The 27,671-nt window shown below is 31.4% G+C and overlaps 2 protein-coding genes across 3 annotated transcripts; both read right to left on the reverse strand.

Moving 5' to 3' along the window:
* Positions 1 to 8,042: 8,042 nt before the first annotated feature.
* Positions 8,043 to 10,865, reverse strand: LOC133312537 (protein EDS1L-like). Of its 2 annotated transcripts, XM_061513754.1 has the most exons (5): positions 10,448 to 10,865; positions 9,480 to 10,265; positions 8,595 to 9,250; positions 8,329 to 8,377; positions 8,043 to 8,168 (listed from the first exon to the last, which is right to left on the reverse strand). In XM_061513754.1, the coding sequence occupies exons 1-4, from the start codon at positions 10,787 to 10,789 to the stop codon at positions 8,356 to 8,358; spliced, it is 1,806 nt and encodes a 601-aa protein (XP_061369738.1). In that variant the 5' UTR covers positions 10,790 to 10,865; the 3' UTR covers positions 8,043 to 8,168; positions 8,329 to 8,355. The 2 variants fall into 2 exon arrangements, with proteins under 2 accessions (XP_061369738.1, XP_061369737.1); XM_061513753.1 differs by having other exon boundaries at positions 8,049 to 8,377.
* Positions 10,866 to 24,924: 14,059 nt separating this feature from the next.
* LOC133312542 (probable polyamine transporter At1g31830) lies at positions 24,925 to 26,922 on the reverse strand. The gene is made up of 3 exons (XM_061513760.1): positions 26,882 to 26,922; positions 25,788 to 26,024; positions 24,925 to 25,495 (listed from the first exon to the last, which is right to left on the reverse strand). The coding sequence occupies exons 1-3, from the start codon at positions 26,920 to 26,922 to the stop codon at positions 24,925 to 24,927; spliced, it is 849 nt and encodes a 282-aa protein (XP_061369744.1).
* Positions 26,923 to 27,671: the final 749 nt, after the last annotated feature.

Here is a 27,671-nt window from a genome sequence, read left to right on the forward strand (position 1 = left end):
GCAATGATTATAAAATACCAAATGTTAATAAATCAGAGTTGTAATTATGTGTACCTTGTTGGGCCATCACAAAGTCGGAGAAGAACGGTTGGAAATATGGGAACAAGATGCTAGAGTCTTCCTCTCTATTACCTATTCAGAAATTGGCAGCCCTCAGCAGATGGGAGCATGATGGCTTATGGAGCTTAACTCCAATATTTATAGGCTAGAGAGGGGACCTAGCTAATAACCTAGAAAAGAGTCTGTGTCCACTGGGTCCACCCATCATGGAAAACCAGGGTCACACTAAAGCCTACACTGCTGCCCAACTAGGCCCAATAACAACAGATGCTAGAAGCCCAATTCAATGTGATCACAATGAGCTAGTTACAATAATAATATTGAAATATCCATTAACCCGATTAATTTTAAATACAAAACTAATTAATTAATATTGCCCATAAAATAAATTTCTAACATTCTCCCACTTGGGCTATATTAATTAATTTAATATTATTTTGAAAATCATTTTATTTCGAAAACGACTCTATCGGGTTAATAACTAAAAAATAATTTTACGTGGCCACAATTTTGAAAAACAATATTCCAATTTCAGCATCTCAACACAATTCAATCCAACATAATCTCCTCATAGGAATATGGCGATCAATATACCGAAAATATCATAGCATATGACCTTCCATACTCACATACAATGAGTATTATATCTTCATGAATCAAGGCCTAGTAGTGTAGTAAGAATTAGTGCCAAAATGTGATCAACAATGTGACACACTAATTCTTATCGGTCCTCAATGTAATTTCTCAACAACATGAAATTACATTAGTGCAATTTCCAAGCAACATGAAATTACACTCTGTAATGCAACTTCTGAACAACATGAAATTGCATTACCACAATTTCTAAACAACATGAAATTGCACTTCTTGATACGATTTCTCAACAATATAAAATCGCATCACTGCAATTTCTAAACAACATGAAATTGTTTTGCTTAAATAAGCCAGTATGTCACAGTACAACATGAGATCTCAAAATTTGTGACATCCAATCACCTTTAAGCTCACAACATGCTTAAAGATATTATTCCATACATATATTTCTTAGTCGACAGGAGAAATAATAATAATGATGATCATCATCAATTACGTAAATTCAAACAAATATCACAAAATAATTATCAGTTTGCATAGAAAAGAAACAAACTGAATATGACTCCCACTAACCAAAGGAATCAAAAAAAAATCTAAAATATTCAAAAGCAAGCATTGAGTATTACTCCCACTAATTAAGGGAATCAAAAGATTCTAAAGAACTCGTATTCTATATACAAAAGAAGCTACTCTAAGGTCTTTCTTTTCAAAACTTTTAGATAAAAGGCTATTGTCTTATTCAATAAATCAACATATTACTAGCAAATAAAATGTCATCTACATAAAGTACTAAGAAAATATATTTACTCCCACTTACTTTCATGTAGATGAATCAATTAATGAGCATACACTGGCTTCAGAGATCTGTCCCCTTTGGGCAGATAGATCACCTAGACCAATGCACCTCCAATAATTTTATTACAGTTAAGCTTCCAATTAAAACACACAATAACCCCCTTTGGGCAGGAAATTGCATGAAATAACTAGAAGCACTCCTCAATAATTTTTTTGTATGTAAATAGTTCAAGCGGAAGCATACAATCCAATAAACAAAATATTACAGCATGCAACACAGGTCGAGAGTACAAAATTATACAACAATATCAAATTAGAGATAATTTTTCAATACATTTTGCACCAAAATATACCCAAAAATAAAATAAAATTCATAATTGATAGAATTTAACACAAGTTAATCTTTATCACTAAAAGTTATACACATAATGTAATAAATTAATCATGAGCAATAACAAAAATAATTAAATATCATAGACTCCCCTTTGGGCAGAGTATATAATATATAATTATTTTTCATCACATGAAGATTTAACAACGGAGAAAATTATATACAATTGTCTAAAATTTATCCCCTTTGGGCAGATAAATTTTATAAATTATATATCTCCTTAGTTCCAACGAATGCATCACATGTAATTTTCAAAAAATTTATCCCCTTTGGACAGATAAATAATTTTCAATTAGATATTCCCATCAATAATATTTATCTTCATGTAATTTATTATTATATATTAAAAATCCCCTTTGGGCAGATAATTAACATATAATAATTATTAAACAACAATAATATCTTATGAACCAAACATGCTCAAACAACATGAAACACTTTTCCAATATGTGTTTCTAAAATAATCCAAAAAAAATTCTCATTCAATATCAAACACAACTTTAAAATTGTGCACCGAGAGCAACTTAAGTAATAATACCACATGTATATTAACATTGAATGTATCGCGTAATATTATAATATTAGAAATATTGGATAGGAATAGATTAAAACTCTATCATTTTCCTATCGTTACAATGTATTCAAATTCTAAGCCAATTTTTGACATTACTGCACATAGGAAACGTACATTCTTATAGATCTGTGCACAAATCAAGGCCACAAAGAAGATGAACTTAGCCCCCAAAATTAAGGTTTGATTCTAAATATAAAGTATGATGATATAGTATACCCATAACTTACACTCATAACATCAACATCAATTACATCTTTATCTCAAATTAATTAGATCGGTGGTAGATGAACTCAAAAAAAATCTTTTCCCATAAAAAATAAAAAATATCGTAACAATACTGAAGGCCAGCACAAAAATATCTTTTTAGATATATCAAAATCGTAACAATATTGGAGGCCTATGTAATATAAAGAATCTAAACAACAACAAAATTTAAACAGTAAAAGATGAAAACTGCAACCATGATTTTTAAATATCTTTCAATAACAATATTGAAATTTTCAACTAGGAATCTAGGATTTTCAACCGTAATAATAACTCCTGAACCAAACATGCTCAAACAATATGAAACACTTCTTCAACATGTGTTTCTAAAAATTATAGCATTTGTCAATCAAGAAGAATTCCACTCATTGTCAACTACAATTATTAAAATTGTGTATCCAAATAATATTTTACAGATTTTGAATAAATAAATAAAAACTGTAAAAATATATATATATCTAAATAGTGGGTCATGAGGATGTAAGCCCCATTCTGTTAGACTTTATACATGTTGTAAGTACAGGAAATATATATTTTTTAATCAAACATTTATAGCGAACATGAATAGAACAAGAGCAGTGTATATATACTGGACGTCAATAATTATAATCATTACAAGTGTATCCAACATTGCTCTATGGTTATGGTGGGATATAATATAACCATTATATATACACGTAATACAAAATGCTGTAAAATAATAGAACATGTTTGACTAAAAAAAAATTGTCAATAATAGAACATGTTTGACCAAAAAGATAAAAAATAAAATTGTCATCCATTAGCGCATGGTACAATAATAGATATATCTATGAGATATATAACTGAAACGATTTGAATAATAATTATTATATAAATCAGAACTGACTAAAAAACCGGAACTGATATTCTTTGAGTAATATTTATGTTGGATAACAAATAAACAGTAAATCTGCCCACGATAACAAATATTTTTAATAAAATACGGAACTGGTAAATTTGTAAATCGTGCCCACGATAACAAATACACTTGTAATCGTGAAAATAAATAAATAAAAAACAAAATAAATCGGAACAATATATTCTTAACAAAGCGGAACTGATATATTGTAAACGGTTTGTACGAAACAGCTCGAAAAACAACAGAAAAAAAAAAACTAATGATCTACACGATTCACGTGGCTTGAAATCCAGGTTGAGAAAAGCCTTTACACAAATTTCGAATCAAGTACTCTTGAGTTTATCAAACACAACAATAAACCAACTAGCCACTAGGGAAACTTGCAGTAATAATAAATTGAAGACTTAAACTATTCATGAAATTATGGCTGGACCTTTATGAAGAAGGCATATAACACTGTAACGTGTCCCATTCAAATAATATATGCAGCGTATATTTAAAATACAACGTGGATATGCTACTCAATAATATAATAATAGGAACAATATAAAACCAATTTTATTGTTGAAGCTTATTAATCTTCGCACATTTGAATCCGTTACTGCAAACCCATTTGATTTTACTGGAAGCAAAAGATAAGATATATCTTATTGTTACAATCTTCTTAAAAATCGGAATCGATAAAATCGGAATTGATATATTTATTAGACACCAGTAAGATATATCTTTTTCAAACAAATATGACGATGCGATTCAAGAAGTATATCTACTAAATTGAATCAGTCAACAACAAAAAATATAACGGTAAAAATATATATATCTAACAGAATAGATATATCCTAAAATATATATATATACCAAATATAATAACAATATCATATGTAACATCCCGAAACGGTACTGTGGACAGAGGGTATATGAACAGTAACAATATAATAACATAACACTTGTATTTCTCAATAACAATATACCAAATATAACATCCCTATACCAACTATAATAACAATATAATAACTCGATATCTATTGTTATATGTCATTGATCAAGATATCTATTGTCATATGTCATTCAAACGGTAAAAAAAAGAACAGTAGTATTATATCACGATGAAGGTTATCTAGAAGGTATATGAACAGTGATATGTCATTAGAAATATATGAATAGAAATATTTCACGTCTGGTTCAATTCCCTGAGTGTAAAATACCGAAAAAATCGTTTCTTGTTAAAATAATATAATAATCTGTTAATTTATTTATATAACAAGAAGTTTCTGTTGAAATAAAAAACCGTGCCTTGAAAATCGGAATTGGCAAAACAAAAAACGGAAAAGCGGAACAGTAATAGTGATACTATATATACACTAACATACAAGTTAATATCATGGGTTTACAGTAAAACCACTAAACAAAACACTAATGGTTATGCTCCACGGAATATTACTTCAAGTAACTGATATCATGCAACAAATATCACGAAAAAGTATGTAACAGTTATGGCCATGACACAACATTTAATATAATAAGACAAATACCAAATTTTGATACCCTGGATCATCTATTATTTTGGCACTAATAGATGTATATGTTCAAACGGTAAAATATTTAATCATGCCTTTGAAAATCGGAACTGATAAAACAAATAAACATTTCAAGTAAACAGAAATTTGCCTTGAAAATCGTGCCCACGATATATCTATTGATAAACATTTCAAGTAAACAGAAATTGGCCATGAAAATCGGAACTTAAAAAATGGAACAGTATATTATAACAAACAAACAAATTTTCACTACAAAACTTCCGTGGACTTCTTCAAAAGTTTTGAATAAAATAAATAAATAAATCAACTTGTCAAAGTAACAGAAAACCAACCACTAACATAATACTGCAGATACACCAGCTACCTTATTATAGGTCTTCCTTCTCCAATTTCTGGATACCGATAGCTTGAACGTAATTTATAGGGAATTCCATATTTCTAAAATTTATTAATCCATTTCATTCTCTTCTACGTTACTTCCGTACGCCATAGACAAATAAAAATAAAGATCTCATAGCTAACAAAGTATACCGCAAGACAAATGGTAAAACGACAATTCACTAAAAATAAAATAAAAAATGTAAAAACGACAGACTAACAAAAAAGTGAAAACAATAATGAGAAGTTTAATCTCACTAACAAGCACATGCAACCATGTTTTATCGCAAAGTATTTTAAATAACCCAACAAAATGAAATATAAAGGGTTAACAACGTAGAAGAAGATGCCATTTAAATGTTAGAATGAAGGTACTGTAGCTATAGCAAACTTAGGTCGGATAGCTAATTGAAGCTAACAAAAACTCAGTAAATATTAACGTAAAGATTTCGACGTGTAGAGCAAAACCCTAAGTTTCTTAATTCAATACAAAAAAAAATTCATGAAATAATGCATAAAAAAAAATCCCAAATTCTTTGATTCCATTCAACAACATGGATCCTATAATCATATACATAAGGCTCTGATACCAAATGTTAAATCTAAAATTATATAAATCATGCAATGATTATAAAATACCAAATGTTAATAAATCAGAGTTGTAATTATGTGTACCTTGTTGGGCCATCACAAAGTCGGAGAAGAACGGTTGGAAATATGGGAACAAGATGCTAGAGTCTTCCTCTCTATTACCTATTCAGAAATTGGCAGCCCTCAGCAGATGGGAGCATGATGGCTTATGGAGCTTAACTCCAATATTTATAGGCTAGAGAGGGGACCTAGCTAATAACCTAGAAAAGAGTCTGTGTCTACTGGGTCCACCCATCATGGAAAACCAGGGTCACACTAAAGCCTACACTGCTGCCCAACTAGGCCCAATAACAACAGATGCTAGAAGCCCAATTCAATGTGATCACAATGAGCTAGTTACAATAATAATATTGAAATATCCATTAACCCAATTAATTTTAAATACAAAACTAATTAATTAATATTGCCCATAAAATAAATTTCTAACAGGAAGTACATCTTTGAGGAGAGTATTTGGCATGGAGCATACAAGTTTGGCAACCCATTTTGACGATTATAGTGGCTCTCCTATAATTAAGCCTATATCTTTGTGGGACATTTGGTTACTGCATGACATACAAATTTCTTATTCTTTTTGTACTGTTTGTGTTACCGTTGTTTGCTGACTCTTTTTATGGTGGTTTTCAAACTCTTGACTTTTATAATTAAAAAATATGGGATATCTAGGCAGTCATTTGATAAGCTTTTGATGGGGAGGCTGATTGTGGTTTTTAGTCTCTCTTTTCAATGACATGCTTGGTTCTTGTTTTCAAACTTGTGTTACAAGTGTTTTAATATTCACTAATAAAACAAATGCAGGAAGAGCTGTAACAACTTGAAAGGATGGAGAAAGCATCTACATCGTGCAAAGAGTAAGCTGTATATGGTTACAAGTATAATTTTTTCGATGAAAATGTATTGGTGTCGAATTACAATGTAATGCTATCATAAGAAACCAAATTAATTTTGTTTGTAAATTGACAACTGCACTTAGGAATGGCCGGTGCGTTGTCAACACTTTGTGGACAAGCTTAAGGTGCAAAAGAGTATGGCATGATGGGAGTTTATCTTCGAAGATCATGGATTGTTTTATTCTTAACTGCACTCTTCCTTCTTCCGGTATTCCTCTTCATAAGCCCAATTTTGATGATCTTAGGCCAAGAAGAAAGCATAGCACAAGTGGCAGGATACATATCTCTTTGGTCAATTCCAGTCATGTTTGCATTTATTGTCTCATTCACTTGCCAGACTTCCCTACAGTCTCAGAGCAAAAACATCATTATTGTATTCTTAGCAGCTTTCTCAATAATAATTCAGAGTAGTTTCCTATCAGTTTGTTGAAGCTTATATTTTATTATTTTATATTTTGAATATGCACATATAAGATCATTTAGCTTATAGTTTGTTAACTAGGCTATATCTCTAAATTTAATTCATGTTACATAGGCTACAATTGAATTTTGGCCTGCGAACCGGCCCTAACCCCGTGAGGTTATATAATTTTTTAACCCATGTAGGCTCTTTAATATGCAGGCTTTTTGGCCCTGTACCGTGCGGGCGAGGGCCTAACAGGCCGGGCTGACCCATTTTGATAGTTCTGAGTGAAACCTGATTGTACCTCTAGTGAAAGACCAGAGAAATTTGATTCTTGTAACTCATTATTCTTATAGTTACCACCATATTGCCAATTCTTGTCACTCAATTAAATTGGCCGGATTTAAAAGAGATTGTCATTAACACACCTTAAACAACTTAGTTAAGGTTTTGCAACAAAATTTAATCACATTTCAAGGTTATCTTCAGAGCATTTTAGATCTGGAATAAGTGTTTAACTATCCATAAAATTGAAGTTCAAAATCGAATACAAGTTGATAACATCCATTAAAGTTTCACAAATTGATCAAAGAGATTCAAATGTAAATTTAAACTACAATCAAACCAGAAACAGAGTTCCAAATTATAAGTGAAGAAGATGAGTAGAAGAAGAAATCTGAAAGTGGAAATGTTGATGTGCTTCAATGCGTTTCTTCACAGATCCAAATTCTAGGCAAAACGAGCTTCCAACTTCAACAATGGAGGAAAAATATAAGAACGAAGAAGAAGACGAAATTCAGAGACAATTTCAAATACAAGACCAAAGACATAGCAAACTGAAGGTAAAAGTGTTTTCTGCTAAATCAAAATTACAAAATGACAAAAAATGTGTCTTCTATTCTCTTTCTACCTTTTATAGCCTCCTCAACTCAAGTGCTCATATCATTTCACGGAATCTCCTGCAGAAACGTAAAACATAAAAGGGAGATGTTCATTTTATGTCAAAAACCATTCAAGGTTCATTTCTTATGCTAAATAGTGCACCCTATCTTTTAATTAAATCAGCATTCAACTTGTGCAATTAAAAGCATATTTCTTCAGCATTAACAGTAAAGTACAGTCAATATTAGCTCCAAAATACCAATTATTCATGTTAAAACATTTATCTAAAATTACCTAACAGCACCCTTCAAAAAGACATCGTCAGCTAGTTCTTTTTTATCAATCGATTGTAATCTTTGAGCCTCTAGTTTTGCAACCCTTTCCTCAACATTTTCAAATGAGCTATTGTTGTTAGTGGTTATGTTGCGAAGATCCTCCACCTCAGCCCAAAAGCAAGATTCCGAGTATTCTTTTATTTTTGTCTTCTCCTTATGCTCCAGCCATCTTTGGATGTATCTATATCGTTTTGGCCTCCCCTTATCACCCATGTAAGAATTCAAACCACCCTCGAGATGCCTCAAATGGCGATAATAATTGGCAATATCCAGAGGCTCCACTAGTCGGCGAAACCTTGTTCCAAGCTCAACCCATTCTTCATTGCCTTCAAACTCATCTGGTAGTTCATAACTTCTCAATTTTTCAATGATCTCATCCCACACACCTGCCAGCTTTAACCTGTTCACATTTGCTTTGAAGTCATCTTTCACATTTTGCACCTTGAATGCATAGTAGTAACCAATACTCTCACGCTCCCACATATTTTTATATTCTTCCAGTTCTTTCATTTTTTCCTCAACAAAATCTTTCTTCTTTGTTATGCTATCCTTGTTTCTGGATCTTCGATCCTCTAACTCTGCTGCTGCCAGAAGACACAGTCTTGCTCTTGTGCTCTGAAATTCCGGACAAAGAATTATCACATATCCTGCAAATTCTTAGCTAGATCCATGTATCATCTTTTCGACAAATCCAATTTTATGTTTAATGGTTTAGAAATATATATATATATATATATATATATATATATAGCCAAAGTTTTATCAATTGATCTTATTACTTAAGGTGCAGTTAGTACATAAATATATTATAACCATAGTAACATGCTGAAAAAATGTTACTTACTAGGCCAAGGTCATTCAAGGCTGTTTTAGTCGCTGTAACATTGCCAACTGAACAAGCTTCGGACAAAGGAAGTTCCTCGAGTTTGTCCAAGGACACACAATTGTACCTATGTAAGGTTTGTTTTGATTTGATGGTGCCATAAATGAAATGTTGTTGTAGGCTTCTACAGGGAACTTGATCTTTTTCTGCTTCATTGCTTAATTGAGCAGAGAAAAACATGAGCTGCAGAACTGCATCTGGGTTTTCTATGACAATTAGCTTTCCAACATTTCCATTTTCAGTGCAGAAAATGTAAGTTCCAAAGGGTTTGTAAGGGCTTAATGGAATGACTTTTGCAAGATTTTCAAGTGTGGCAGGTGTGCTGCCCATTAGCTTACAGGCAGCATGGCTCGTAACAGTTGCAACATTTGACATTATGGCGAAGTAGAAGTCTGAAGCTGCTTTGTAAGAATCGGAATCGGGATTGGGAATTGGATTGAATGATTGTAATTCAAATCCTTTATCAAAGGAAGAGAGAGGAGCAAGTAAGATTCGTGGCACTATGTCATATCTCATCACAAAATGCCAGAAGTAGCGAGACCAATTTTCTCTTCTTGTAGCATGAGAAAATATGTGATTACCAACTAAGGGAGAACCAAAAGTTACACACTGAGGAGGGATACCCCCGTCGGATATTGGAATTAGGCACTTATCCAAGGCCCATAGGGTTGCCAGAATGGCCACAGGACCACCAGAGGAGTGTCCTGTAAACACTATTTTCTTCTTATTTGTCATTGCATTCCTCACCTGCAGATTCATTCAAATATATGCTTTCCTTAAATGAAGGGAAGAGTAAACATTTCACATGAACAATATCACCTACTCATAGAAAGGCTGGGTTTGGATATAAAAGGAAAGAAAACCAAAAAGCTATGTTTGCATAACTAAATCATTTATTGCAAGAAAAGAGAGGATTTGTCAGATAATACCTCATGTTCAAGTGTTGTTTTGTCCAAAATGTCTTTAAATCTTTGCTGAAAGGCTTCATTCACAAAAGCAGCTTCATCGTTACCAATGCTTTTAAGTGAAGGGAATAGATCAAGTTTTATTCTGGTCTCCCCAAAGGGTCTATTGGAATACCAATCCTTGACAGCAACTGATCTTTGAAAGCTGATGATAACTTCTGGAGGGTTGCTTTCGCTGATCTCTTCAAGAAGGAAAAGTTTGTCTGGTGAATTCTGAACCTCCAAGGCCAAGTTTAATGCCTTCTCAACGCTCTTTCTGCTCATTCCTCTGCTATCACCAAGCCATCCACTTCCTCTTGCAGCCATGTCTCTTGAGTTCTTCTCTACTTGCTTCTCAACTTCTTGCTTGTATGTTTTGATGTTAAGTTGCTCAACACAGAGATGTTTGTTATCAGATTAGATCATCACAGCCAAAGACTCTGCGCAAGTTGACTTAAAAAGCAAGTTGATTTGAACCTGATTGGACTACAAATGGGAACATATTCAATACAAAAAAAGGGACAAAATTTCTTTTATAAATTTTTTTTACAATTACAATAAGTCATACACTCTTGATTAAACCGGTCAGAGATAAGATAATTTGTAAATAAGAAGTCCGTAAACATAACCTTTTTCATAAAAAAAGAAAGAAAGAATGATGTATTCAAAGAATCTGTGTTACATGTGTGTGTAGTGCCATTGAATTTGTGGGCTCCAGTGATCATCACATGTCCGGAAACCATATTGGCATACTTTATGATAGGGTCAGGTCCAGGAATTGCTTTTCTCACAATATTTTGTTTTCGTGTTACTTTAGAAATTAATCAAATTATAAGGGGGTTCACGCGTTTGTGTGTTTTTTTCTTTCTTTGTTCTTTGTCGATTTTGAAATTTTAATTTGAGATGAAAACCAAACAAAACCTTATTTGCAAGTTGGATATAGAATTGCCCCACTAATGATCCACAAAAACCTTTCACAACCTTAATGTTTGAACAGCAGCAGGCTATACTTCCAACTTTGTGATCAATTTTTATTCTATAGCAAAGTTTTCCTTTATTTGACAATCATCTTGTTCCTGGCAAGAAAATAAAGCTTGAAGATTTCAAGAGTCTTCATCATTTGAATTTTGGGTTTTAATTTTTCTTTTTGTAATTAAATTTTCTTTTTGTTAGAGGTAAATTGAACTACCCAAACTCTTGTTCTGTTTCTCATTTCATTTCCAATTTTAATGTTTATCACTGTATTGCTTTCATGTATGTGGTCTATTTTTGGATGAGCTTCAATTTATGGTTCAATTGATAAATTGTAATATAATGTTTCTAATCTTATTTCCTTAAATTTAAACGTTTATTGTTTCCATGGATGTCGCCTATCTTTTGATGAAATCAGTTTATGTTTCAATTGGGAAATTGGAATACAATTTTACTTATTATGATAAACAGCTCTAATTTGTTATTTAGGAAGAAGAGTGAGATGGGTGAGTAAGGAGTCAAATTATTTTATTCCATGGAATTAGCTAAATTAATTCGTACAAGAAGGTATCAACTTAAGAAATTAAGCGTTAATCAATTTAGCACTCTGCACTCATTTGGAAAAGAAGTTTAGCACATAAAAGAAAGAAATCAGAATAAGGGATGGGAGTGAGTTCGAATCTCTTAACAATTTTCTTATCTTGTATTCTTTTTTATAACTTTTGCATCTATTTTATTTTCTCCTTTGCTTTACTATTTTGTTAATAATTTGAAGAGAATTGTGTTGTGATTCAGTTCACCTATATAATATTAAAACTATAGTGTAGCGGTGTAGTTAACCATAATATAATCCTAGTGAAGATGATATTTTATACTATAATAATTATAGATTATATTTATCTCATTTTACATGAGAGAAATAATTTTTATACACACATAAAAGAGTAGTGAATCCCACCACTCTTTTTTTTTCTCTCCTCTTACTTGTAGATCCTACTTATAATTTTATTTCTATAACATGATCAGATAACTATTTTTCTACTACATAAAAAAAGTATTTCCCTAACAATTTGATGCCCAAGACAATAAGTTAGTACGGTTACTGTGTGACTCAACATTAACATCAAAGTTAATCCTTTGTACACCGAACCAAATCATCATCCCAATTCCCATCTAGCTTATTTTGCTTTAATAAGATGTAAATATTACATATATCTTTTGTACACCATCAAAGTTCGTCAAAGTCAAACGCTCGACCGCTTCAATAAAGACTTTTCAGCGTGTTTTAACTTTATTCGTATATTTCTTGGAAAATTTCTCAGGAGGTCACTCATTCTAGAATTACTGTAAGTCAAGCACGCTTAACTGTATAATTTTTTCATTACGGGCTACCGAAAAGTAGATGCATCTTGTTAGTATAGGTAATACCAATTAATTCTCATAAGCTATCTCAAATTGTGCAGTCTCATACCTGCACATTCTTTGGAATCTCTCTATTTCAGGTGTCAATTCGATTCATTCATGTAACCCACGCTGGAAGCCTATCAGGAGCCGCTCCTTGTCCATATCCTTTCGCACCGGCAATCACTCCCCGCCCTCATCAGCGCTCAGGATGTTACACAAAGTTGAAGATCACAGACAACAAATCTGAAATATATGTTGGAAACTATATTTATACAAGGGATAGGTTATTTTGTCTACTCCTAATTTTCCTACCTTTGCCTACCTCTTTCATCACCGTTCCTTTACGATCTTATCCAACGGTCAATATTTGCAATATAAAAAGCATTTTCCCCCCTTTCTTTCTCCTCACTTCCTCGCACACCCTTTCTCTCTCCTTAGCTTTCTCTCTTCCTCTGCGGTCAATTTTGAAACCTTAAGATACTCGATCAAAAAAGAACAAAAAACACATGCCATCGACAACCATCAATTTTGAAACCTCACCTCCTCCAAAACCTCAAAATCCCCACTATCCATACTTCGATTTCCCAAAGATAATATGAATACCTATTTTTTTCCCCAAAGATAATAAGATATATCAGGAGCATCAAGTGTCATGGACACGCCAACACCCACTGCAGCGGTTGTATAAAAACAGCACCTCACGTTTGGTGCCCTAATTCTCAAATTCCAATTTTCGATTTACCACCAAAAATTGTCACTAGAAGAAAGCAGAAGTAGAGTTTCATTTTCGTTAACTCTTTTCACTGCAGCTACGCTGTTTATCTCCATTGTTACCACATGATTAAGAACTCCCAAAGATCAAGAATACTGTTAAGAAAAATTTCATCATAAAACAACTGATCACATCTTGCTCTTCCTTATTTAATTCAATTGAAGATCAACTCGTTGTAAACATATACTGTAAAGTAATTACTTGTTGCGAAAAATAAAAATCAGATCACAAATGTGTAGACAAAAATGTGGACGGATGCAGAGGTGCCAATGGAAGATAATATGAATAGGTATAGGTATACTACTATAGCTGCTAATAACAGTACCTAATTGGATGTGAAATTCCCATAATTTCTTTCGTTCCAAACAGGTTTTGATCTTTTGGAAATCGAATTATGGACAGTGGGGATTTTGAGGTTTTGGAAGAAGTGAGGTTTCAAAATTGATGGTTGTCATGGTATGTGCTTTTTGTTCTTTTTTTATCAGAGTACCGTAAGGTTTCAAAATTGACCGCCAAGGAAGAGAGAAAACTAAGGAGAGAGAAGGGTGTGTGAGGAAGTGAGAAGAAAGAAAGGGGGAAAAAGGCTTATTTTATATTGCAAATATTGACCATTGGATGAGATCGTAATCGAACGGTAATGAAAGGAGTAGGCAAAGGTAGGAAAATTGGAAGTAGGCAAAATAACCTATCCCTTTATACAAACCATATCTTAAGATTAATTAATAATTTCAGTTTTATTATATAATAAAATAAGGGAAATATATTTCTTATGTTGTATAATATAAATTGTTTCATGCAATACACAAAAAAGTGAATTTCACCCACTTTTTTCTTTCTCTTCTCCTTAGTAAATTTCATCCACTTTTTTGTGAGTTGCATAAGAGAATTTATTTCCTGCAACATAAGAAATATATTCCCCAAAAAATAATGACATCAAGTATGTGAATATTTGTAAATGAATACATCATTACCTCCCGTAACTAGAATTTTGTAATTATTAATTTGATTTGTATAGATTCTACCATTTAAATCCAAAAAATAGACTTAAGTTTATTTTATTTTTTGTGTTAATCACTTTTTGTGCCGAATCAAAAGTGAGTAAAAAATAATTTTTCTAATAAAATAATAGCATTATATATGGACCTAAAAGGAAAGATTTTGTCTCACATAATAGCCATTCACATAGGCCAACAATCCATAAGTTAACATTTAATTTAATTTTTTTTAAAAGTGACATGTGGATTGACTAGCCGCACCTTGTCTCTAACTTGTTTTAACCTGCCCCACATATAGGATGTTATTAGGGTTGGCGGATTGAAATACACAACCTAGCGCCTCGTTTTGCCGGGTTGACCCGTTGAGTTTAACCCATTTATGCACCAAAAGTAAACCCTTACCATAAATAAAGAGTTAAACTTCATGAGTACGCACTTCTGAAACCCTAATCTCTGCTGGTATTGTACACATACCATCCCGCTATCTTCATTGGCTTCATACCTCTTTTCTTGTGCATAATGATTTGTCACCCCTTATAGTTATCTTCCCTATAAACACTAGTGATCTTCATATCCCATATTAATCACGATTAACTTGGATAGAACAATAGTGAATATTGAAGAAATAAAATTTATTTCTTAGCTAGTTTGAATTTTGGAATGAAATGCTCAAACTCAAACAAGCGTTAAAATGTCTTTCACCGGTGATTCAGCTCAGTCACATTAAGGCCCATTAATTAATGAAAATGAACTCAAAACTCAAAAGTAAATAACGTAATGAGTTTACAGTTAGTGTCGTAAATAAGATTTGTGGTATATATTCCTATCAAATATATATATATATATATACACACACGTATATGTAAGGAAAATTGTAGGGGATTATGCTCTACCAATAAAATAACATAACTAATTTTAGAATATTCTAGGAAATTAGGCTTAGTATAAAATAGGGAGGGTGAAAAGTGTGAAGGGGATTGAGAATTTGGACACACTTGGGTTGAAAAATTAGATTGGAAGAGAATCAGAGTACTTTCTAATTGATCTAGAAACCATTTAGCTTTTCTTGTATATTTTTCTTTCTACTTCCGTTATTGTCAAATTGTCTCTGTAGTTATATTTTCCTTTACTGAAATATAATAGAAAATCCAATTCTTTGGGCCATTGTTGGTGTTTTGTTACGTTTTACTCTGATAATTTGCCAGATCGTAACAATATGCTAGATGTTTCAATATGCTTTTGTTAGCAACTTCAGAAAGTTCTGCCAAATTGCTTAGCAGAGCATTATGGAACATGAGTAGCAAAACAGCATCTAAGTTACTTATCACAATCAGTTGTCCCATTTCCATTGCACAAGATGTATTTTCCAAAGGGCCTATAAGGGCTAAGTCAACAAAATTTGTCACCATCTCCAGTAACAGATTTGTGCTAGGCAGCATAGCTTGTAACAGTTGCTACATTCCTAAAATGAATCGAAGGTTGTCAGTAACATACCTCAGATTTAATAGAGGACTTTCCCAATATGAGATTGAATCTCTTTAAAAAGGCTTCATTCACCAAAGCAGGTTCATCATTACCAATACTTCTAAGTTAAGGAAACAGTTCAAGATCTATCTTTGTTTCCCCAAAAGGTTTATTAAGTTGTGTGTGTGCTTTCTTAATTGGTTTAATGGAAATAGGAAATTACTAAGTCGACGCTAGAATTTGAAAGTGGGGTCCACAGATATAAATATGCTTTATACGTCATCCTAATATTTTAGATTTTTTTTTTTTTCATTTGGTTTTTAAATTATTAAAGTGGAATGTAATTTAAGAAGGAATTTAAAATAGTATAAGTTGTACTTTCTAAATACAACTTGTAATTCCAGCCATAGCTAAGAATTATGATTTTTTTTGTAACATTTGTTTTAGTTGAGTCGTATGTAATGTATATAATTAATTACAAAAATAATTTTTAAATATTATATTTAATAGTTTTGATTTTTTTTAATATAAGTTATATCTAATAAATATCACTTATTTTTTAATATATACTTTTAACAAACAGAGTAAAACATGTTTTTAAAATGGATTTATTTACTTTTAAATTTATTTTTAAAAAATAAAAAATCATGTTTTAAAAATATGTTTTTTTAATCCAAATTACATGTTTGCTTATATGTCCACCTCGACTATGGTCATTAGTATTATAGATGCATCGATTTCTTGATGCATTCTCCACTCATAATATGACACATATTTTATTTTTGTCAAATTATTAATAAATAATTTATTTTAAAATAAAGTAAAAAAGTAATTTATCAAAAATTAAAATATGTGTCATATTATGAGTGAAAAATGATAACACTAAAGGGGCGTTTGGTAGAGGAGAATTTTTTTTTATCCGGGAATCACGATTTCTAAGAATATTATGAGAAAATAAGTTTTCTTGGAATGTTATCAAAAAGTTGTTTGGTAGACTAACATATTCCCGAGAATATTAGGTTAATTTCCTTAATACTATGTTTAGTTGTATTAAATTTTTCCTTGTTATAGAAATTTTAGAATACCACCTTTTGAATGGTATTCCTGGATGGTTTTTTCAAAAAACATTACACAAAATAAAATCCCGAGAAAATCAGATTCTCGGGAAAATTTTAAAAAACCTGTACCAAACGATGTATTCCTATTTATCCAACCAAAGAATCCCGGAAAAACAAAGAAAAATCCTCTTACCAATCGGCCCTGAAGATATTCTCTGATCTTTGGTTTGTCGTATGGTTGGACTTCTATGTGTTGCCATGTGGTTTATCTTTCTCCATTGTGGCATGGAGTGTAGAGAAGGAGCTACCAAGACTTAGCTTCATGACCTCATTGGCTCGTAGTAACAAGCTTTGGAAGGGTGTTAAGATTGGCCAAGTCTCAAGAAGAGATTAAATCACCACATGTCATTTATTAAAATTAATCAAAGATATATTGTAGTCAGAAAAATATTTTCATTATTCTCGTAATACTGATTATTCGGTATATTATCTATTATATATATAAAGGAAAACTAAAGGAAACTCTATTTGTGTTCACATTGTGTGTTCACACTTGTTTTAACATTTAAAAAATAAATAAAAGAAAAATTCGTCATAATGACTTTTTATGAAAAAACGAAAATCGAAATGGCTGATTAATGATCCACCATCATTAATTGTTGTATTGGGAAATGAAAGGTTTTTAAAAAATGCATTGGAAGATGAAAAATCTATTAATGATATTTGTAATTATACTACCTAAAAAAAACTTTTCAGTTCCTCCTCTCTCTCTCTCAATTACTCTTTTAAATACCAAATTTTTAAAATGGCATCTTTATTTTTTCCAGCGCCTTTCTCAGCTCTGATTCTTCACCCAAACCCCATCCTTTCCTTTTCCTACATCCACTCTCATTCTATTTCTCATTTTCTTGAACATTAGTCACAGAGCCGGTTACCTCTTTCCAGCCAAGAGGAAGCAAGTTGGGGTCTTTAGCAAAGAAGGATTCGGACTGAAAAATTACTTGAAACAGCTCCAGCAACACCCTTGAGAACCAAGGTCCCTCTTCTTCATTATTTACTGCATCTATCTCATTTGTAATTTCCCTTTACATAGCTTGCTTTCCTTGCTTCTTTTTTTCATCCATTTTCATTGACCCGTTGTTTTGTTAGTCCTAAAAGAGCTACCTTTAATGGTTCACGTTATAGATTGGTTCTAGGTGGCTAGCGACTAGCATCTTGGAAGATTGTGTTGCTTTACTGTGAAGGGTTCAATTATTTTATGCTTGCATCATTTCAATTGTTTCGATCCACGACTACCAAAAAGATATATTTATCCACAGTGCTAATTCATTCTTCTTCCACTGCGGCATTGAAGGTCTTTATGGTTTCAGAGTCACCTCTTTCAATGACACTCAACCTTTCGAAGAAAAGTCCCTCAATGGTAAATCTTTCATCAGATATTCCTTCTTATCTCTTTGTTCTTATTGTTCCATCCACAAAATAGGATTGTTTGATCCATTTTTTCTCGAGAAACAGATTGACTTTCGTCCTTTTCTCTTGGAAGTGAGTCGAGGAAATTGAATATAAGACTTTTCTCTTCATCAAAGAAAGAGATGCACATTGTAGAGGACAACAGAACCGCACAATAAAAAGAAGACAAGGAACAGCGCAGAACTGAGCAACTCAATAAAGAGACGAGCATTGCACAGCTGTGAAGACTGAAGAAGATATGAGTTACTCTCTTTTGATTTTTCAATTTTGCAGCTTCCCTTTTTTTGTTTCTTTTTTTCTTTTATTTGAATATGCACCGTACAATTTTGGCTTCATACTAACGAAAAAGATATATTATTATATATTCTTTCCTTTTCTTTTTTTATTTTTATTTTTATTTTTTTCTGCACCAACATAATTACTAATATTCTTTTTATATCCAAAAAAATAATGATTTTCCTTTATGTATGACTTTTATGATGTATCCTTTATATACCTTTTTTTTTCCAGCGAAATTAAATAATATCCAAAACTTATTTCAATAAAACTTTCAAAAAATTAATATGCTTTAAATGTGAATAAACTATTGAAATTTCAAAAACATCTCATTATAAAAGAGATAACTTTTTAAATTGTGCAAATAATCTAATACATATTAAATAAAACACAGCAACCCAAAAATACGATCCAAGTAATGCATCATATGAGATATCGTTTGGAAATTCTATTGTAAACTTGATTGAGTTGAAAATTTTAAGGAATTCTTATTCTAATTCTGATTGCGTGGAAAATTTCAAAGGTAACTGTAGACGTTTTCAAAACACAAAGTAATTATATTAGGAGAAGTTTTTTAACAATTAATGAAAATAGCAGTAATTAATATACCTATTAGGAATAAGTCATTTACTATGTGTAATTGTTGTAATTGCTTATGTTAATAATGAGTTGCCAATTCAATAAATAAAAATGAAAAATTGTTAATGCTAATATGAATGGAATCCTCATAAAAAAGGGAGTTGTCAATGCTCGTAATGATAAGATGAAAAATGAAAAATATTTATGCGAGATATAGAATTTCAAAATAAAAGAATGAAAAACAATCATACGAGTAGGGGTTAAAGTGGGCTGGGCTGGGTCAAACTTTGCCCCGAAAAGCTCAAGCCTACGTCAAAAAATTTCAATTTGGCCCGGTCCAAGCCTAGTTTATTAATAGGGAAAAAAGTATCTAATGTTACTTTAGATAACTTTGTCTAATGTTCATTGAAACGACGTCGTTTTGGAGTTGAAAAATAAAAAAATTAGAATGATAAAGACTATTATAACTCTGAAATAAATTAAAATTACAAAAACACCTTGATTTCCGTCCCAAAACGACGTCGTTTCGATGAACATTAGATAAAGTTATCTAAAGTAACTTTAGAAAAAACAAACCCTTATTAATATAGTAAAAAGTAACCTACTTAACACCATTTATTATAAATACCGCATGAGTCCCACTTTAGGTAAAGGAGTACTTGCATCAGAGTTGGCCCGCTCAATTCTTGATTATTTTATATAAATAATTGTATGATATATAGAGTTTTGTGTTTAATTTTTGCTTATATAAATTAAGAATTTTATTATAAAATTTATTTAATTGAACGTTGTTGGATTGAAACTATGAAAAATAAAATGTGAAAGTATGAGAATTAAATTAGCAAATGGAAACTTCTTTTAAAAAATAAAGATATTTGGCCAATGGAATGACTCACCCAAGTCATGGCCTGAGAGTCAGGCTAAAATAACAAATTGCTAGCTTAAAATTGTTTTACCTGACCCAAATTTGACTTGGTTTAGAATGAGTGAGCCCAAATTAAAATCTCAAATTAAAGCTGTTATGTCTATTAATTTTAAGTGATTACTTCCGTCTCTCCTTTTTTTTTTTTAATTGGTAGACTGTTTCTCTCCTTTTTAATTGTACATTCAAACTAGTTTGATTTTTCCCTATAATAAATAAACAACTCTTGTTGAAAAGGCGACGTGTTGTTTTATTCAGAAAATCAATCAAACAATTGTAAATAAAGTCATGAAATAAATCTCGTGTAAGATTCCGTTTACATGATGAGGCGACATTTTCCAATGACACATATTACTAAAAAATTAGAGCCCTTAGATATAAATGGGATCAACGGATGAGATTAAAAGTGTAACTTACACTGGTGTAAAATGATCCTGACCCTATATATATATATATATATATATATATATTCTGCACAATTCACACTTAATCAGTGGAACATATTATATAAAAAAGATAAGTTATTTTATTTATTTATTTGTCAATTTTTATCTATCACTTTAAAAGATAATTAGATCAAAATCTTAATTAATATTTATCTTTTTAATCCAAATTTTTATCTATCTTTTTAACATCAAAAATGCACAACACAGTTTAAAAATATGTTTTTTTTTTTAATCCAAATTACATGTTTGCTTATATGTCCACCTCGACTATGGTCATTAGTATTATAGATGCATCGATTTCTTGATGCATTCTCCACTCATAATATACACATATTTTATTTTTGTCAAATTATTAATAAATAATTTATTTTAAAATAAAGTAAAAAAGTAATTTATCAAAAATTAAAAAATGTGTCATATTATGAGTGAAAAATGATAACACTGAGGGGGCGTTTGGTAGAGGAGAATTTCTAGGAATATTATGAGAAATAAGTTTTCTTGGAATGTAATCAAAAAGTTGTTTGGTAGACTAACATATTCCGGAGAATATTACGTTAATTTCCTTAATACTATGTTTAGTTGTATTAAATTTTTCCTTGTCATAGAAATTTTAAAATACCACCTTTTGAATGGTATTCCTGGATAGTTTTTTTAAAACAAATTACACACAAAATAAAATTCTGAGAAAATTAGATTCTTGATTGAGTTGAAAATTCTATTGTAAACTTGATTGAGTTGCAAATTTCAAGGAATTCTTATTCTAATTCTGATTGCGTAGAAAATTTCAAAGGTAACTGTAGCCATTTTCAAAACACAAAGTAATTATATTACGAGAAGTTTTTTAACAATTAATGAAAATAGCAGTAATTAATATACCTATTAGGAATAAGTCATTCACTATGTGTAATTGTTGTAATTGCTTATGTTAATAATGAGTTGTCAATTCAATAAATAAAATTGAAAAATTGTTAATGCTAATATGAATGGAATCCTCATAAAAAAGGGAGTTGTCAATGCTCATAATGATAAGATGAAAAATGAAAAATAATTATACGAGATATAGAATTTTAAAATAAAAGAATGAAAAAAAAATCATACGGTAGGGGTGAAAGTGGGTTGGGCTGGGTCAAACTTTGCCCTGAAAAGCTCAAGTCTACGTCAAAAAATTTCAATTTAGTCCGACCCAAGCCTAGTTTATTAATATAGTAAAAAGTAACCTACTTAACACCATTTATTATAAATACCGCATGAGTCCCACTTTAGGTAAAGGAGTACTTGCATCAGAGTTGGCCCGCTCAGTTCTTGATTATTTTATATAAATAATTGTATGATATATAGAGTTTTGTCTTTTATTTTTGCTTATATAAATTAAGAATTTTATTATAAAATTTATTTAACTGAACGTTGTTGGATTGAAACTATGAAAAATAAAATAAATAAAATGTGAAAGTATGAGAATTAAATTTGCAAATGGAAACTTCTTTTAAAAAATAAAGATATTTGGCCAATGGAATGACTCACCCAAGTCATGGCCTGAGAGTCAGGCTAAAATAACAAATTGCTAGCTTAAAATTGTTTTACCTGACCCAAATTTGACTTGGTTTAGAATGAGCGAGCCCAAATTAAAATCTCAAATTAAAGCTGTTATGTCTATTAATTTTAAGTGATTACTTCCGTCTCTCCTTTTTTTTTTTTTTTAATTGGTAGACTGTTTCTCTCCTTTTTAATTGTACATTCAAACTAGTTTGATTTTTCCCTATAATAAATAAACAACTCTTGTTGAAAAGGCGACGTGTTGTTTTATTCAGAAAATCAATCAAACAATTGTAAATAAAGTCATGAAATAAATCTCGTGTAAGATTTCGTTTACATGATGAGGCGACAATTTTTTTAATGAAGATATATATATATATATATATATATATATATATATATATATATATATATATATATATATATATTACTTTGCTTATTTAAGTTTGGTAGGAGGTATATATATATATATATATATTCTGCACAATTCACACTTAATCAGTGGAACATATTATATAAAAAAGATAAGTTATTTTATTTATTTATTTGTCAATTTTAATCTATCACTTTAAAAGATCATTAGATCAGAATCTTAATTAACATTTATCTTTTTTTCTTCTATTTAAATTCTGATCTAACTGTAATGAAAAATGATAAATAAAAGTAGATAAAAAAAATGATAGATAAAATAACTTAGGACTTTACATTTCTCATTTAACATGAGGTTAGAAAAGTTCCTACACATACATAATTCAAATGGGTCTCACCATCAACAAAAAATAAAAAATAAAAAAAAATATTACACGCGAAACGATCTCTCGCTGAAAAATAATTCTCCAATTAAAGGAGAAATAGTTTTCCGAATAACTTATACCTCTATAAAAAAGGAACAAAATTTACAGACGATAACAGGATACATTTTTCATATTTAAAAGACGATGAAAGATTGCCAAAATCTGCAATGACCTCGATAACCAAGGAAATTTTTTGAGAATTGTATTTCAACATGGAGCTTCAAGACATGAAGGCAGCACAAATCAGACCATAAATGGACTTCTAGCCAACATACTTTCCCCATTACTTATGGTATCCTGGAATTCATCCAACACAAGCGGATTTCGGACCGGGAGTACATCATGATGTGCCGATTCATCGAAACCGGACAAAATGAAAAGTAAATAACTGAAACCCACTCCAAAAATGCACAACACTAGTTTTATCTTCACTAGTTGTGCTATTAGATTTCCACAGAAGAAATTTAGGAGATCAGCTTCCACTCCGCAGTTGCTTAGTCTTGACAAGCTGGATGACATGATAGCAAAAGCAGCAGAGGAAATCAGGATATATATATCTGGTTTTACCTTAACCAATTTATCCCAGAAAAAAGTGTACACACAAATGATTGTGAAAACTGAAAATACTAAATGGACTTTGGGCCAAGGACTAGGTTGTCTTTGATATTTCTTTACAAACGAGAGAATGAGACAGATGATGATACACAAAATACTATAAACACATTTCTTCCACCAGATCCACTTTCCAAACAGGTAGGGGAAGGAGGAGCTCAAAGTGAAAAAGATAAATCCAACTATGCATGAAGCAACACTTACAAATCTCCATATCAAGATTTGGATGGTCATGTTCTTTCTGAAGTGAACTAGAATTGCTTGCATAGACTAATAGACAGAGCTAAGAGCTCACACACAAATCTCTACCTTTGGTTGCTGAATTTGAACAAGCCTTTCCCATTCTGAGAAATTTCGAGGAAATTAAGGAAACAAAGAAAAGGTTAAGTCTTCGGTCAACGCCTATGAGACTAATAGAGTAATGATGGTGGTGGGTAGATTAATCAGACCCTCCCCCGTGAAAAATGGTCACATGATCTTATTATGTTATCACAGTTACTTACTGATGATGATGAAATAAGATAGAAAAAAATATATAATTTTTAAATGAGTAATTGTAATCAGTGTTTTAAAATTTCATCCCGCTCCCGAGTTGACTCAGGTCAACTCTGACCCCTTTCCTATGAAGGTTGAGATCACAAGTTGAACCCTATATACCCAACGACCCCTCCCGAGTCAGAAGGGTCAAAGGAGATCACTGCATGTGTCTTTTTTTAAAAGAAAATTCTATGAAACAACGTCGTTTTATTAAAATAAAATAAAATAAAATAAAAATACATGCAAACCTAAATCTAATTGTTCTCTTCTTTCGGAGTGACCTAGACTCACTACAAAAAAAAACCGCTCTTTAGCCACATTCAGAAATGTGGCTAAATCACATAAAAAATGTGGCAAACAGAAGCTACCACACTTTTTGTAAATGTGGCTAATGATGGCGTAGCAATATTTTAGCCACATTATTTGTTTTACTTAGCCACATTCTGATTCAGTGTGGTAGCATATATTTAGCTACAATTAAAGTTAAATTTGGCACGGTTAAAATGTGCCTAAAATAGTTTAAAAAATTAAAAAAAAAATAGCCACACTACATTGTGGCTACTTTTTTACTTGCTGAAATTTAACGGAAATTTAACGAGAACAACATTTATTGTAGTCAAACACGGTATTAAATATCTGAGAAGTACCCATCGGTCCACAACTGACGGTTGACGGGAACAACACCCGTACCAACTAGAAGAGGAAAGAAGTAACTCAGAACTACTAGGATCAGAGCAAAAAACAGAGCTTTTGGAAGAGTTTTCTTTGGATTTTCCACTTCTCCAGAAAGAGTACTTATGGAGTCCCAATAATTAAGATTCCAAAATAGAGTATTCAAATACAAGTTCCAGTCAACATCATTTAGGTTTGTCACAGCCCATCTTGAAGGTTCTAAGTCTGGAATTGCCAACAACCCCATAGCCACAAAAGGTAGGAGTGAGAAAATCTCTAAACAAACACCAATCCCTCCCACAATGGTTAAACCCTTATAGTTCAAATAAGTGAGAAGTATTGTCAGACCCCAGGTTGCAACAACTCTAGGTAAGCCACCACCTACTGCAGGGATTCCTGACTTCAGATAATCAAGAAATAGAACTGGGTATAAAGCATTATCTATCACCCCACTCAGCCACTTCATCCATCCTTGCTGAAACCCCCAATAGGGACCCAAAGCAGAGGAAACCCAAACCACATAGCCACTGTTTTCAGGGAACATGGTACCCATCTCAGCAGTAATCAAAGCTTCAGGTCACTCATCTTTCCCCATTTATCACCTCTTTCCCTTCATTTGCTTTGCCCTCATAAAACGTCTGCTACACATTTATATGAATATTAGTTCCTCAAGTTAGCAATGATACCAAACAAACATCTTCAATATGCTTCTCATGATTGTTAAAACTTACTTAGTTTTACTTCATTTTCTATTGTGATCTTCAGTTTATGGATATATTATATATTTATATGAAGTGTAAATGTAATGACACCAATTACCTGGAGGAAATAACACCTGTCTCTGGCTTGTTCCCTAGACTGAGTTTCTTAAATGGGGTCTCGAATTTGTCGAGTAGTTCAAGCTCAAGCAAGGCATCCTCAATAGCCCGAGCCAACTGCTTATCATCATCAGCATTGTGGAAGCAGACCTTTTTCTTAGCATCAAGAACTACTTTTCCCCATACTGAGTCGCTGTTGCTCAAAGTTGATGCATTTCCTATTATCCAAAGACAATATCTACACAAAATAAAATGAGTTTTCAATCAAGACGAGCATATTTTCACAAGTTGAAAGCAGCACAACAGAATAACCATCATTATCAAGTTTAAATTTTATCAAGTTTAAGAACAAACAAAATTTTAATATAATAAGATGATACAAAAATTTAATATGAAAGAATCTATTCTTGTGTTGTTAAACACATAGCCATAAGATGCCGAAGTTTAAGACCACAAAAACTTATGCTTTAAGTCAGAAAATATACTTTTCAATGTTATGTTTTATATAATTTAAGAAATATATGTTAGAGAAGAAATAAATTATAGAATATTAAGTAAATTGAGTATATTATCAATTAAAAAAGATGTGCTAAAAGCAATTGATTATCAAAATTTAATCAACTACTTTGTATCTTAAAAAACAATATTAAAAATCATATTCTTAACAAGTAAAAAAAAGCACCAAATATGTTAAGTGCGCATTTTTAATATTAGAATATTAATGTGGAGTAAAGTTGAAATACAATTATTTTAATTACCTTAGTGTACGCAGTGGAGTCATATAGGGGAATGACTTGGACACATGCCATTTCCGGTGCCTTTGGTTTCAGGGAATAAAGGGAAAGAAAAATATACTAAACTCATTTCAATCTGCAACAAATACAAATGAAAATCATATTTCAATCTTTCATACCACTATATATTTCAAAAGTAGCACTTCATTTCATAGGATTATTACTACATATTTCAGTTACTGTCAAAAAATCATATTAAGATAACACTAGTAATTTCAAGCTTTCAGAAGGTGGTCAAATCTCATAATAGATGATGCTTGTTAATCCATAAATGAAAATGTTACAAGGACTCAAGGAGTACCTTCCAAGGCCAGCAGAAAAGTGGCTTTCTAAACTTGGCATTTAAACTTCAAATGTACCTGTGCTTCTCAAATTCGAACCTAGATTCATATGAGTATATGCACAAGTGTTGATGTTTGGCTAAATTATTTTTTTTATTCCTAAGCATAAGTATACAAGCAAGACATATATAAATTTTTGTTTATTTTGTTCTTATTAGTTAGTCTTGGTCATAATTAATTTTACCTTTTTGGTAAAAATAATTTCTTTTGTGTTGCTTCGCTTGCACTTTTCTTCTCTGTATCAGGAGAAAAGACCAAAGTGTCAATAAATATCAGATAAAGCACCAAAACTAAGTGAAATCAAAATAATAAACTGCAAATTTTGGAAAAGAACTGCATTTTCTTGTATGTATTTTGAATCAGGTAGATGGTGTGGATTAGTGGTTTTGTTCTGACTCAAGGTAAGTTAATGTAAGTTATCTTTGGCACTCAAAAATATTGATTTACTAAAGAAATAAAATAATTAAACCCTCTTAAAAATTATGATATAAAGGAAATGAACTATGTCTACTAGTCAAAAAGAAAAACTTCAGACAAAAGTAGTAACTGCACCGGGCGCATCACATAATGGGCTTTGGCATTCCCCAACTGTTCAGAATTTCAAACACATCCCTCATCATATCTGGAATTCACCATTTAATGACCCAAGTATCCTCAAAAGGAAAGAACTAAACTTATATCACGTTGGCATAAGGTTGAGCCAAAGACCTCATTTCATCTTCAGCATTACTAAGAAATTCCTTCAAAATC

This window comes from Gastrolobium bilobum, unplaced genomic scaffold, assembly GCF_033153095.1.
Source record: "Gastrolobium bilobum isolate Gb01-03AN ecotype WA unplaced genomic scaffold, APGP_CSIRO_Gbil_v1 utg20371, whole genome shotgun sequence".
NCBI classification, from domain to species: Eukaryota; Viridiplantae; Streptophyta; class Magnoliopsida; order Fabales; family Fabaceae; genus Gastrolobium; species Gastrolobium bilobum.